The 15,454-nt window shown below is 44.6% G+C and overlaps 1 protein-coding gene across 1 annotated transcript in view; it reads left to right on the top strand.

Annotated features, from left to right (window-relative positions):
* Positions 1-761: 761 nt before the first annotated feature.
* The window catches only part of ZC3H6 (zinc finger CCCH-type containing 6), a 29,093-nt gene continuing 14,400 nt past the window's right edge, over positions 762-15,454 (top strand). The window contains exons 1-2 of the mRNA XM_003203639.5: positions 762-1,398; positions 14,086-14,263. Coding sequence (XP_003203687.1) covers positions 1,307-1,398; positions 14,086-14,263 — 270 coding nt within the window. The 5' untranslated portion in view covers positions 762-1,306. The remainder of the gene's footprint in view (positions 1,399-14,085; positions 14,264-15,454) is intronic.

Consider the following 15,454-nt stretch of genomic DNA (forward strand, 5'->3'; position numbering starts at 1 on the left):
GGGTTTTTTTTGTTTTGTTTTTTAATGGCAATAGTGCTGTTTTTAATGGTAATAAAGATGGCTGCAAGTGAAGTGTGTGTTTCTGTTGGGATGAGCACCAAGAGCTTTTATTTCAAACGTGGCATTTTTTTAAATTTTTTTTTTTTAATAAACGAGCAAAAAAAATCCCTCAGAAATCTGGGACAGCAGAAGCACGGAACTCCTGAGAGACAAGACGCAGCGGAATGACCCACAGCCCGCTCCAGCTCTTTAAAAACAAACGCGGAACCCCCCTCCTTTAGGGCCGCACTACAGCTGCGCTAAGCCCTGCCCGGGGGCGGGAGCGCCGTGAGGGGAGAGGCGCCGCTCACTTCTCGCGAGAGGACGAGGGGCGGAAGTCGGCCGCGAGACGCGCGGCCCGGAAGCGCCGTGACGGGTGGCGGCCGCCATGACGGGCGGCGGGGCGCGCACGTGACGCCAGCCCGCACGCGGCACGGCGGGGCCCCGCCCTCCCCCTGGCTGGCGCGCGCGCAGGGCGGGCGGCGGCGGCCGGAGGCGGAGGGGGAGGGGGCAGAGGGGAAGGAGCCCGCCCGCTCGCCGCCACGTCACGGCCGCGTGACGAGCGGAGCGGCCCCGCCAATAGGCTTTGCGCTCGGCGCGGTGACGCGCGACCCCGGCAGCCAATGGCGCGGCGCGGGGGGCGGGCCGGCGGCGGCGGCGGAGGAGGAGCGCGTCGCGGGCGGCGGCGGCGGCCAGCGCCAGGCGACGCCATCGCGGCCCCGACGGGCGCGGAAGACGCAGTGGTGGCGGCGGCGCCCGCGGGCCGAGGCCGCTGAGCGAGCTGGGGGCGGCACCGGGCTCGCTGCCGCCGCTGCCGCCGCCGCCGCCCTCGCCGCTATCGCCGCCGCCGCCGCCGCCGCCATTTTGTGAGAGTGCCTCGAGCGGGCGCCATGTTTGTAAGGAAGAAATAGGGCAGCCATCTCCGGCCACCAGCACTTCCCTTCCCCCGTGTGTGTGTCCTCTCGTTCTCCTGTGCCCCGGGCCTGCTCCTCGAGCCGCCGCCGCCGCCGCCTCCTCTCCTCCCGCCCGCGCGGGGCGGCCGGGCGCAGCTGTGCAGCCCTTCCTGCACTGAGTGCCCGTTAGTGTCCCACTAAGTAACCGTGAGTGCAACCTTCATCATCGCTCCGCACGGAGGGACCGGCCCTCCTCCTCCTCCTCACCGAGCCGCCCCCGGAGCGGCCGTGCGCGCCGCCGCCTCCTCCTCCCGCAGCGGCGGTGTCCTGCCTTCCTCCACCTCCCTCCTCCTCACCACACCACGGCCAGCAGCATGGCCTTTGAAAGCCTGTTCTCCAAACCCCCAAACCCAGTTCTTGACCCAAACATGCCCGACTCTGACAGGCAACATGCAGGGGACGAAAGGTCGAGTAACATTCTTCTCTCTCTCCGCTTCTCATGTGGTGGTGATACGAGTGGGGTGATGGTGGTGATGATGATGATGGTGATGATGATGATGATGATGATGCTGTGTTGATGTGCCGAGGGGGTTAACGCTGGCGGGAGCGGTCACCTTGGGGTGGGGGGCTCCGGGGGGGGCTCACCGCATCCGAGGTGCCTTTGATGCATTGGCGGTAGGGTTTTGTTTTTTGGAATGCATGCGTTTTACATCTTCATTTATTTGTTCTGGCTGGGAAGAGGGGGGGCTGTTTTCCATTTCTTTCCATAAATTGCACTTTCCAGCGGGTGTCTGTTGAATGTCACCATTGTTCTTTTTCTCCCTCGCTCTGGTGCTGCTAGTCAGGTAGGAAAGGGTGTTTGAGTTGTTTTCGTTCATTGCTTTTGTTTGTGCGAAATTCTCACCAGATCCATATTTAACGTCATTTTCTTGCCAGATTACACCTTCCACGTTTAACTGGATCTTTTTTTATGCAGATTATGGTCTGACTGACGTTATCTTTGCCACCTCTCAATCCCCATGCGCAGAACACCAGAGTCCTGTTCCTGGTGAAAGGACCTCTGTTCCTCCCTCCCTTTCTCTCCTGCAGCTGCTGGAAATTCAAACCCTTTCTCCGGGCAGCTCTGCCCTTCGAAACTAGTTCCAAAAATACCATTGCAGGGCGACAGCTACCAGTCCTTCGGCGTCCATCTGCTAACACAAGGGCAGGAGTTAACATGCTGTTCTGCGACAGCTGCCTGTTGGTTCTGTCTGCCCCACACAGCTCCACAACTGTGCTCGGTCCTTGTTTCAAAGAGCTGAATAACACCTAAAAGCTCGGGAGTGAATGTAACGTTCCCTCACTGGAGGAAGAGTCATAAGCTCACTGTTACAAATTGGGAAACAGAGGGCCGTGCGAGCTGACTAACTTGTCCAAAAATCACCCTGTGACATAGCGAGGGGTTCAGCGCAGACCCCAGAGATTCTCATTCCTGCTTTCCCCTTCCTACATTCAGTTTTGAAATAGTGTACGTTGTGCCTCACCGTGTGTTCCTAAAAGAGTGGTACGTAAAAAGCAAAATAGCAGCACACTTGCTGAAGATGCAGCACATACTTGTTAAGTCTTTGCAGCAGAAGTGTTTTGTTGAAAGTTCATGCATTCATAAGGCTCTGACTTTTACTGTGGATACTTTTTCAGGCATGGTGTTTTGAAGTTCTCATTGAGAGCCCAAAAAAACTTTATCCACTGTTTCGCTGTAAGCATTGTTTTTCTAGTTACTAGTTCCTCATGTGATGTGATAAGCAGAGTTCCTCTTAGCAGCTGTTCTCACCAGTGAGCTTGTTGTTAGGCTGGGAGATTGTGAAATAAGATAAATAAGTGCTCCTTAACAGCCTGATGTGCTTCCAGGACATGATCATTTATAAACATTGCTCTATAACGCTTTCGTTTCAGGAGAGCGGAAGACTAACGATAAAATAGACCTTCTAAATAATGCTTTTGTAAAACTTCTGCTCTCCTCTGACCTATTTGTAATCAAGTGGATTCTTCATACACCTAGCGTGTTATAAAACACCCCAAATAGAAGTCTTGGTGTTGTATTAGATACGTAAATGTAATCCTGTGAAAGCATAATACCTTGCCTAGCTGAAATGCAGAGTTTCCCCACCAGCTGGTAAACTTGCAAGGCCCAAACAAAAGCCAAGGCTTTCCCTGCTGCAGGAACGTGGCCGTCTGGAGGGGGGCAGGAAGCTTGCAGAGGAATGCTTTTGAAGTGCTGAGTTGATTTTGTCCAGTCTCCTGGGCTGGGAGTTGAAAAGCAAGGTGTAGTATTTTAGGTCCGTTCTGTAGAAATGCTGTGAGTATGCTCGTGTTGTAAGCTTATGTGGATTTCTACTCTATAACTAATTTGGTGTTTTAAAGCTAATATGTGTGGTTTCAGTATGTTCTGCCTTGCGTTCAGTGTTTGGCTGCATTTGTAGCTCGGACTGAGCAGCTTGCTATAGATACAGCCCATAATAGTAAGCTGGTGAGGTCATTAACAGATCAATTTTGGACAGCGTAAGTTAATGGCGTTTCTGTAAACACTTACGAGTTTGGTATTGAACTGATCTGTGGAGTTAGGAGAAAGTTGGTGAGTGTTTAGAGCAGCAGGAAATACTAAAAGCCTTTGTCTGTTCGGAGATGGAAGTGTTGTTCTAATCCAAAGGCTTTGTTTCCTTGTTTATGGACGGGGCAGCCAATTACATAAGGAAAGCTTTTCATTCTTTACGTGCCTTTAGTTAACTCATGTGATCTCTAAGGTTTTTGTTCCATACACCCAGAAAACAAGTGTCTCTTCTTAAGTTTGTATGGTTTTGCTTTATGAAGGGTCGCTTCTTCTGTAGGTCATGCTGGGAGGATAAGAAGGAAGTCAGAGGAAGGCTGTGGGCAGATACCAACACAAGAGAATCTTCTTATTTTATGGGCATCTCCTATACATAATGCTGTGGGTGAATATACTGGCTGGTTTCCCTTTGTGTCTAAGATGGGACTAAATGCTTGCCACAAATATACAGGGATTCAGTCCTCGTGCAGACTTTGGTGGACTTTGATTTTCTGATTAATGTGGAGCTGTGACAGACATGAGAAGGACTTTTTTCTTTCAACTAGTCCTGCGTTTGAGAACACTGCCAGATTTAGTGTGAGAAACATTAGCAAATAACTTTTCTGTGAATTTGAGTATCTTTTTTTCAATACCTAAAATATTAGGTTGGTACCTGGTTCCTTCTGTTGGCCATCCCTGCTTTACTGTCATGTAATCTCCATTAACTGCAGTAAATTTAGCAGTGACCCCGACGATGGGTCTGAGCATTGAGATACCAGCTCACAGCAGTGCAGGTGATGCTTTTGTGCCCAGTGTGGTCTTGAGAATTGCATTGCCAGTGTAAGTCTCAGGCCCCTTCTAACAGCCCACAGTGCAACAAAGCAATTCTGTGTTAAAGCTGATGCACGCCCAAATGTCCTGTGTAAAGTTTCTGGAGAAAATTGTCCTGATTTTATTTTGCCCTTTGTTTGTTTGTTTGTTTGTCAGTCAAGCTTTTCTGTTGTATTTCAGCTTCCTTTTTCAAGAGCCACAAAAATCATCCTTGTACACTTCTTCATCATATTGGAGACAGCTCTTACGTTTTAAAATTAAATGGATAGCTGCTCTCTTGTCCATGATAAACCAATTTGACTTTTATGGTGTGGCTGAAGTTTGCCAGCTTCCAGAGCCTGCTCTGCCAGCTCAGTGTTCTCTGTCTGTGCCCAGACAAACCAGGCAAATTGTTGCTCTTCCCACCCTCCTCTTTATGTTTTTCTTTTCCCAGTTCCTTCTTCCAGCTGTCTCCCAGGAGGAGAGTGTACCAGTTTTCCACTCTTGTCCTTGGCAGACACCATTTTAAACTGCTGATAGAACAGGTTTGTCTGGTTCCCTGTAATGGAGAACTGCTCTGGGAAATTACAGTCAGTGGGAAGCAAAGGGAAAAGCACAAGTGGTTGGTTGTAAACAATATAGGTAACAGTAAATTGAAATCCGTATTATACACCTCAGCTAGGCATTTTCTCAGTTACTGCTTAGCCAGCAATATTTTGCATGCTGCTCTGCCTGCATCTTGCTTTGATCCCTGTGGCTCACCAGCTCTGTGTTGCACTGTAGCAGCACAGATCAAGGAAGCTTTTGTTGAGCTGGAGGTCTCAAGATCTCCTATAATCCACACTCGTGCTGCCCAGCCCTGCCACTCTCCCAGGCCTCCTTGCCATAACCATCTTTAGTATAGGTGATCTAAACGTGTATTTTATTCTGCCTGTGCTTTGATGCCCTCTGTCTGTATGTGCATTGTTTTACTTGAAAATATTTACTTACAGCTGTATTTAGGGAGATTTTTTGTTGTTGTTGCAATAGTTAATCACCAAAGAATGCATTCATAAGTTTTGTGATCCCAGCAGACAGCCTTGTTGTGATTTATTGTCCATGAGCACGATTTCAAAACTCATTTGGACATTAGGAAAATAGGAAATGAAGAGAGAATCTCTCCCTGATGTGCCCTATGGGTAAAAGAGGCTTAGTTACCGTCCAGCAAACCCTGCAGGAGTGGTAGAAGTGCATCTGAGTTGTGTGGCTGTTACTTCTCATCCTGTTGGGGCAGAGGAGGTGGTCTGTGTGTATATCTGTAACTTAGTGCAGCACCCAGCCCCTGTTAGCAGAGGTGGGTAGTGGCAGGGTGAGAAAGCAAGCCTTGCAGCCTACTTGTTGGCCTCTGCTGCAGGAAACTGGGTTTTGGCACGTCTTATCCCTGCCTTTCTGGCTTCCTTCTCCTTTATATGGGAGCAGTATCTGCTAGAGCAAGCCTGGGGATAAAAGCAGAAGGTGGGTTCAAAAGCCAAGCAGTGTGCCCTGTTGGTTAGTGTTGCTGTGCATTTGCAGAGCGGTCAAAACTAAAGGACAGCTGAAAACTGTGCTCTGAGTAACCTGTGAAGTGCTGGGAAAGGCTAGTGCTCATTAAACACTGGCTTGTTGCTAACTGCAAGCACATCTACTTTTTGTAGTTCTTTTTCATTCATAAAAGCTGTAATGTAGTGGATTGTAAGGATTTGGTCAATTTTAGCCCTCTAGCATCCTATTTTAGGCATGTGATTTTCGTGATGTAGTTGTGAGGAGTGATGAAGTAAAGGGCTGCACAGTCACTAGTGCTGCATGAGGTGGTGTGGAGCAGCAGGAGTGCACAAAGAGCTGGAATAGAGGGGTTGAAGGAGAAACCAGGTTTGGGGTACTAAACAAAATGTCCCCATAAAGGAGTTAAGGAGAAGAAATACCCAGGATGGCCTTTTTGCTTCTGGCTGGTGCCAGAAACACTTGGATTTTTCTCTTTCCTGCATTATATGGGCTGTTATCAGCCCATGTAAGTTGAGGCTCTTAGTTTCATGCTTCTATATGAGATTGAGTTTTTGGACATCCTGCATGTTTTATGATAACACGTCTTCAGAACTAATTGCAGGAAAAAGACGTGGAGGTTTAACAATGTGCTCATTTTAGGAGGAGATAAATGTTACAGTATTTTATTTTTGGACTATAAAATTTGGCTATCGCCAGAAATTAATAGTTGCTTAAAATTAATTTATTACTTGTTGCATTAGGGTTCTGCTCATTTATAATGTGTGCAGTCTTGTTTCTGTGTTCTTTCTCTGCAGTAGTTCTCTGTGCACCAGAAGGAAAAGAGAGAGGTTTACATCCCATAATTGACTTCATCTAGTTGGGGTAATACTTTTGGAATCCGTTGGTCGTTAGTATTCTCCTTAGGGCTTATCTAATAGATACAGTTAAATGCATCACACTGTAAAACAGTGTAATTATTTTTAAATAATAGAGTCACAGAATAGCCTTGAATGGGTTGAAAAGGACCACGATGCTCATCTAGATTCAGCCCCCTGCTGTGTGCAGGGTCACCAACCAGCAGCCCAGGCTGCCCAGAGCCACATCCAGCCTGGCCTTGAATGCCTGCAGGGATGGGGCATCCACAGCCTCCTTGGGCAACCTGTTCCAGTGTGTCATTCCCCCTTGTCCTATCACTGCCCACCCTTGTAAACAGCCATTCCCCCTCCTGTTTACATGCTCCCTTCAAATATTGAAAGGCCAGATGAGACCTTTCCTCAGCTGTGAATGAAACCTACCAAAGATGAACTTAAAATAGTATTTGATAGAGATTTACATCTTGGTCGTGTGATTTCATTCATGTAAGTTCTTAGTGTATGCAGCAGTACGAGTCCTGTGTAGCACCTGCTGTGTTTGCACGTGTACTGAGTAACTGTGTGAGGGGGATTAAAAAGGCAGTCCCAAAGGGAAAACCCTTCTGGTTTCCTCAGTCAGCGGTGTGCTGAGTAGCTGCATTTACTTTTTGTGTCTTGGGCTTTGGGAGCTTGAGTTGTTCATCTCTGAACATAAAGGATGTGATTTTTAAAAATGATTCAGGCTGAGGGCAAGAAAGGTGATTGAAAACTAAGTCTGAATGGTAGAAATTAAGCTGGAAACGTTAGAGTAATGGTGGGTTACTTCTCATGTTGTATAATTGGTTTTGCAATGATTTTACCAGACTGACTCTCCTGCCCAAATAATTTGGCTTTTGTGCCTTTCTAATCCATTTTGGAGATGCACTGAAATAGATTTGGGGCAGTGGAAATGCTTTATGGTTTTATTCCACTTATCCATCGAGTTCCAAGTATCTGGAAATTGTGGATTAGGGAGTGATCCATCAGCAGTGTTGGTTCTTTCTCCTGCCTGGTTCCTGGAGGAACCTCTTCCTGGAGAGGGACCAAAGCTTTTTTTAATTCTTGTCCTTGTACAGGGATCATAGGAAAGGATCAGTGCCAGTGTGCAGCCTTGGCTTAGGCTTTACCTCATGGTGTTGGGTGATGTTATTTAGTTTTGCATTGCCTGTGTTTTGGATATCGAGATTGCCTTTGCTCTCTCATGGGTTATGAGGAAATAGTAGTATCGATTGCCAACTCGTTTTAATTATTAAACTTCTCCAGAACTTCTCATGAAGAGGTTCCAACAGGTCAGGCTGCAGTAGCCAAACAACCGACTTAAACTGGTTATTTAATAAGATGCTGTGGTTTCTCTTCCAAAAGGGCTTAAAATGCAGTAGGAGATGTCTCATGTGTGCAGCAGGGCTGCCGTGTGGAGCCAGTACATGGCCTGTGGAGTTGCTGCCTAATCTTTGGGATAGGTCACCCATGGATGGGCTGGGTGCTGCAGAGAGGAATGTGCTTTTTCCTAAGAGACTGCTGCTGGGGATGGTTGACAGTGTAAGGAATAAAAAGATGATTGGTATGCCCTTACAGCTTGAGTATTGTCTTCCAGCTGTCACTCTGTGGAAATGGATGAGGAGAAAGTGCAGTCTCAAAGCTTGTCTTCTCAGCTTCTGCTGGTGGTTCAGGCAGTCCCTGCCAGCCTGAGGAGCTCGCTGCTTTTAATGGCAGTCTGCGTTCTCACAAATGCATGTGACACTGCCCATTCACTTCCGTGCAGCATGTGTGGAACCCACTGAAGTGTGCCTTTCTTCTAGCGGTGGCTGCTGTCCTTTCCCTATGATTTCTTTGCTCTGATTCTTTTTTCTCTTTGGAAACGCAGAAGAACATGTATCAAATACAGAGACAGCAGATGCATCGGGTTTAGTTCAGCCTTCACAAATGCAAGTATAGAATTCAGGAAAGTGACACACGTGCCAGAAGGTAAAAACCATTGGCCAGTGTTTGTTCCTTCAAACCAAAGGCCATCTTTTGATTCCTGAGGTGTGGGTTGTGTAGGAAACACATCACAAATTGATCTCAGTGAAGGATGTTTCTGTGCTGCGTTGTAGGATAGTTGAAAGATAGTTGAAGCCTTGTAGAAAATAAATTGATGGTTTCTTGTTTTTAGAGATCAAGAAAATGCTGTTTTTGTCAGACGCTTCCAGCAATAATATCAGCATGCTGAGATACTGTGTAACTTCAGAATCCTCCCTGTGCTGTGCTGTGCAAAACAGAAGTTCCTATCGTCTCTTGTTACATCAGCAGCGTGACTGCAGGGATGTGCCAGAGGGGAAGCAGCATGAAACTAGGACCCGTTTCCTAGAAAATCAGCCACTAGCCCTGTTTTTTCCAGACCACAGCTATTTGTTGACTTTCATTACTCATAGTGGGAAAGGAGGTAGTCCTGGTTTGCAGCACCAAAAGCCCAGCCCGGAGCTGCTTGCTCACAGCCAGCTCTGCGGAATAAGTGCTGGAAAGGGGTCGGCTCTGTGCTCACTCAGTAGTGTAACACTGCTGTTCTCACTTCTGAGTGGAAAAAAGGCCTGAACTGAAGGTGATTTCTGCCCTATCGCTTCCTTCAAACTTCCTTTGAATTAAATTATTTCCAAGAAATGGTACGTTTTAGACCATTATATTTTCAAATTATATTTACGCACCGATTTTGATTTTTTTTTTTTTTTAAGCATTCTTTAAGTTTGGCACTTAGAAAATTCTAGGTTTTTGTGGAAATAATTTAAGTGTTTGGAGAGTAGAGAACTTTGGTCTCCGTACCTTTGAAATGCAATCCAAAGGGTAGTGTTACTAAGATTCTGCACAGTGGTTGTACCTGGAAAGTTACTTGAGCCCTGCACACATCCCAGAACAATAAATACTCGACAGCAGCTCCCCAAGGAACTGGTAACTGGCAAATGCCTATCTCCCAAAGAGCATTTACAGCCTGTATTTTACTGAAGGAAGTATTTTAATTGGGTAGATGTCCCTGATGAAGTGAGCTTTGCTTTCTGTGCATCTCTCTGGTCCCTTCTGGAATCTTCTCCAGTTGTCAGAGTTTGCTGCCTGCCATGACTTAGCAAACAGAGCTGTCTTCAGTACATATCCAGAAGATGATTTTCTCTGGTCACTCGGGAGTATTTGTTTTCAGTTCTTTCTTTTTCCATTTTGTGATAGTTGGTGATCCACAATCCTCTGTGTTGTTTGTGCACTGTGGTTGTTAACAGTAATGGGTTCTAGCAGGTTCCAGGAGATGCAGCAGGACTAAACACGGGAGTCATGTCTGTCTTTTCCCCTTTTCCTCTCCCTGGCACATGCCTTTATTCTTCTCAGAAGAGGTCAGAACTGTGGCTTGCTTCCTTGTGAGTATAGCACTGAGGTGGACAAATTGCACAGTGATTTAATGTAGCCTAATTACTACCTCTGCCCTAATACCTGTTACTGCCCTCGGCGCTCGTTTAAGAGTCACTGTGTGCTTAAGGGCTTCAGCAGTCCAGTAAACTGTTCTAACTGGAATAAACTATATTATGTTCTGGTTCTCTCTTCTATCATTTAAGTATGGTCTGCTAATTTTAATATTTTCAATTTGTATTGCTTTATTATGATTAGGAGGCAAGGGAGAGTTGGATACTTTTCCTCAGAGGAGGAAATACATTCTGGCTCCCCTCACTTACAAATACTGAAAATATTAAAACCAAACCCAAACCAAACCAAATAACTGACAAAGCTCTGGACAGAAATTAAGCACTTCGTTCATGAAGCTTAAAATCTGATATTACAGAGATAAATAGCCTTAAAAATTAAGAGGTGCCTTCCAAATCTAAATCTTTTAAAGCCTCGAGGCAGTGAGAACTTCATGTTCCTTCTGGCTCTTCTGGGGGGATTTTTGCTGTCTTTCTCTTGCAGCCTCTTAAACCTGTCATAGATCTGGTGGTGCTGCATGAAGAATTGGAGGGCAGTTGATGGAAGCAGTCAGACAGAAAGGCTAGATGCTGGTTTCACTGCTGGAAGAGAGGAGTCTGAACTTGAGACATGAGCTCAACAGTGAGCTCTTCCCTCTCAGTACATCTCTCCTATTGTCTCTATCTTGTATTATTGTAGTTATGTAATTTCAATGTAAGGGTTTTTTTTTAATTCTTGATTCTATTATTTAGAGTTACTATGCTCTATTGTGGTCCTATTACTGCTGCTCAAACATTATTCAAACAAGTCTAGCTTAAATGTAGATATTTAGTATTTGCATCATACTGATGGACCATCAGCAGTTGATGATTTCTTTAAAAAGCATCGTGGATCATCTCTGGAAGATTCAGCACACTGGAGAGCCTGCATTCTGGTTTCACATAGTTTGGGTTTGCACATTTCTTAGTGAAGGGTACATACATGTTTTACATGTTTAAGTACCATTACCAATTAATTTTTTTCTCGAATAATAGATACAAAGTTATCTTAAAGTACTGTAGGAAGGTTACCAGCATTCTCTGGGTCCCAGTTTCATTTCATTTCTGTTGCTGTTTTCTTTTACACCAGGAACAATTGTTGAATGGAAGTGGCTTGTTTAAATCAGGGTCCCTCGGGATCATTCCGTAGCAAAGGAGCATCAGACATGATGGATCATAAATCCTGTTAGCTAGTTATCCCAGGCAGACTGCAGGCAAAGTGGGTTTAGTTCAGGCATCTTTTGGTTTGCATGCTGTAGTGGAAATGCTAAGTCACAGCCCGAATCATTGAGCACCTGGTGGGAAAGCAGGGCCAACTCAGGGGGTCCACCCTTCCCAGACCTCGCTGAAGGGTTGGAGATCCCTTCCTGCCTGAGGCCTTCCAAAGGTGAGCAGCCCTTTTCCTTCATTTCTCCCTCTGCAACTGCTGCATTTGGGCTCATTCTCATTTGCTGTAGCCAAAGACTTTGTTACCCCGCTGTTATTGCAGCACTTTCTGTCTCACTGTGGCATTACACGTACCAAATCATTTTACTTTTTTTCATCTAGCTCTGTTGCAAGCGAGACCAAGACCTGCCACCTGCCTTTTCCTTTCTCAGCAGCAAGGCACAGGCATATAAAAACGTCACCTCTTGGCAGTGACAGGAGTATTCCTGTATTGGCTTTAGATCCCTGTATTTCAGGAAGACAAATCATCTCTAAATATATGAATGTCACAGGGCGTGATAAGTTATAGCTTTCCTGGGCTTTGCAGTGTGTCCTAAGGTTCTTGTAGCTGTTTGTCACGTCTTCCTTCTCTGACAGAAAAAAAATATATCGGCAGCTTTGAGGTTTTTTTTGTTACCAAATTGTTTCTGTTAAAATACCAGTGGTTTTCCTAGGCTTTGGACACGGATGTCAAACAGTTTTCTGCTTAAACAGTTGTACGTATTAAAAAAAGTATCTGTGCATCCTAATGGTGTAATTGTTCTCAGCTGTTCCATAGCATAGATCTGAGCGGATCAAAGATCTTCATTATTCCATGTGTAGAAAAGGCTTTGAAAGCCCCTGATGCCCAGTTTTTCAATTGTTTGAAGTACATAGAGGCATAGATCGCAATTTACTGTGACTCCTGGACTTGTCTTCCCTGTCTCCCACTCCTGCATTCCCACAGACATCAGAATATATCCTGCAAGGAGCTCAGCAGTCACTGACTGCTGCACAAATTTCCAACCTTCATTAGGATGTAGTTGCAGTCCTGTTTCATACAGCACTGATGCTGTAACAACTTTGAATCTTTTGGACTGACAGTGCTGTTTTAACACACTCTCCATCAGATGGATCAAGTTTTATGATGTTTGTTTACTAGTAAATGAGGATTCTGACTTTTAACAGTTTGTAGAGGTTTCTAAAGAAAACCTCCATTTCCTATTGTGATCTTGTATATGATTTTCTGCTATCTGCAGGCTTTTCCCCTTGCTTCAGCTGGCAGCATTTCTTGAGTTTCTGCTAAATCCACTGCACTGAGGGTGATGGTTTCCAGCACTGGGTCGCCAGTGGTGTTTTCTGGCAATCTCTGTAAAAATTCAGGATTGAGTTCCTGCAAGGTTCTGAATTCTAGAAGCAGTAGAAAGTAACATAGAGGTAGTTATATAGAGCCCAGTTATTGAAGTTTGAAAGTAGTGTGTTCTGTGTATTCACTGCTAAAAGCAGCAAATGGCAATTTATAAAAGAGGAATTGAGATTGCTTCAGCAGTATGCAAGGAGTAGGGGTTGGAAAGACATTGGTTTGTGTTGTGTTGGATAGATTTCTTCGCAGGTGAAATATTTTTGGAGTTGTTATTTAGGTCAGAATGTGAAATGTAAAGGCTTAGTAACCACAGGTTGTTTTTTTTTCTCCTGTACAGGTAGAAATCAGGACAAACCTTCCTATTATACCTGAAGTATTGCACTTTGTATTATCTATTTATTTTGAATCATCCTTTGGTGTTACTCCAAAAAAAAAAAAAAAAAAAAGACTTTTTGGGCAGCCACATATACAGAAGTTGTGGTCTCACGTGTGTCGTTCCTTCTGCAGTGGTTATTGTGTCAGTTACTGCTGTGACGTGGGGAGCAAACTCCTACAGAAGTCAGCGGTAGATACTTTGGAAAGAAACCCACAGCAACCCCCACCAAGCCAACAAACAGGTGTCCTAACACAACAGCAGAATCAGATGTCTGTGTTCTGTGCATATTAAATTCTAGCAAATGGGCTTTAAATGTCAACTACTCCTTTTCTCTCCTCTGCTACTAATAATTTCTTTTAAAGAATCAACGTAACCATGACTATAGTTCTCCTTTTTGGAACTGCTCAGGACGTTGGCCATTATTCCGAGGTGCTTTAGTTGCAGGAGCTGGTTGGTGTGCTGAAGGAGATGCATTCCTATTACGGTGCATTCTTTTCCCTGCAGTTCCCAACTGTTGGTTTGTGTTATTGCTACTCCTGAATGTATGATTTCCAGAGAGCCTTAATTGCCTTTGAATTTGACTGCGTCTGTTCTGCAAGTAGAGCACGATGAAGACATGTTTAAAGTGTTGTAGTTGAAGCATTTCTGGAAATGGTTAAAGTGCCTTTTCAGTTTGAAGTGGATTTAGGTGCAGCAATGGGTGATATGTTGAAGCTGCAGTTTTTAGCTAGCTTGGACAAAACTGTGGAAGAACAGGTCTTTGTTCTGAGAAATTTAATTTCTTTTTTTGGCAGTACAATTAAAGGACATTTAATGACTTAATTCCATTTTTCTTCACAAGAAAACCTGAGTATTTTTGGGGTGTTGCATGTGTTATAATGTGTATTTGCGTGCATGTGACAGTGCAACTGGTGGAAAGAAATACTGTGTGCTTTTCTTTTTACTGTGCTGTCACACAGTTGAGATGGGTAATAAGATGATTTTATTGTATTGGTATTTTTCCTCCTACAGAGAAGATGGAGAGCTTGAGGATGGTGAAATAGATGATGCAGCTTATGAAGATGTGAAAGAACATGGTTCAAAAGATGATAAACAGAAAAATGAAAAAGGACACAGAAAATCACGGAAGAAACGCAAAAAAGAAAAAGAAAAGAAAAAGTCCAAAAGGAGAAGACGGGATAAGCATAAGGTCAGAAACTGCAAACCAAACTAATGGAAGTGCTTGTTTTAACAGCAGCTTTCCAGGTTTAGACAAGAATCCAAGGAATTAGAGAAGCTGTCTGAAAACAGTATTACTATTTAGACAGTCTTTGGACTCTGCTTTTTTTGAGTTTCCTATCTTAATGGTGCATTTCAGCCTTGAAGAATTTAAGTAGACTTTTGACACGTGGCAGTGCATATTCACGTGTTTCAGTGATAGTTTGTGTGGGATGAGAGATCATAAATCATTGAATAGTCAAGCTGTAGCACATTCCATATGATAGGCAAAGCGAACAAGCAAGTTTCTAAACCAAATCTATGTGTTTCATTGACTTTTTTTTTTTAAAAAGAAAAACAAAATCAGATTGAGTCTAACTGTTGTTTTGTGATACACGTCTTCATTGGATGCTTGTTTACTATCAGCAAGGCTGATGGTAGGTGTACAGTAGGGAATGAGCTTCCTTGCTCAATCCTGTTTGTTCAGTTAATTACTGTATTTATGGAAGTGGACGATCTCAGGCTAGGTGAGTGAATTCTTCAGCAAACTTCATTAAGATGATGTGTATAATGTACATTTTAATTGGTTCTGAAGTAGATGCAGGAGATTTTTCGCCTAAGAAATTAAACTCGCTTATCACTGACTACAAATCACAGCACTGTGGTACTCTGGTATGGTTTTGAGGAAAGTGGCAGAAGAATTACAGCTGATTTGTGTACAGCTAGTTGTCCCTCTAAATCTACTGCAAAACTGTACATCTAAATGCACCCAGTATGAGCTACTGCTCTTTTCCCTCAGCAGGAAATGAGAGGGTGCTAATCTGTTCTTCGGTCATATGCAAGTTTTTAGCCCTCTCCAAGATTTTTTTTTAGCCTTCCAGCAGCAACTCAACTCAATGCTGCAAAGAAGTAGGGCTCGAGGCAGACCCATGGGAAACTGATGTAACCCAGTGTAACCACATAACCCTCAGTGTTTTCATGCAAAAGCCTCTTAGGATCAGATCTCTTTCTCTGATAAAGGGAGTGGGTCATCAAAAAGTGTGTTTTCTTTGGTCTCCCCCAGAGGCAGAGGTTCAGGACAGTTAAGAAAATGTTTTTATATACTGGTTTAGTGCTCCCTTTAAGTTAATATGTAGCAGGCCAGTTGCATAATAAATTATATAACAGCATTTTAGACAGCTGT

This window comes from Meleagris gallopavo, chromosome 2 (genome assembly GCF_905368555.1).
Source record: "Meleagris gallopavo chromosome 2, MGAL_WU_HG_1.1, whole genome shotgun sequence".
Classification (NCBI taxonomy): Eukaryota; Metazoa; Chordata; class Aves; order Galliformes; family Phasianidae; genus Meleagris; species Meleagris gallopavo.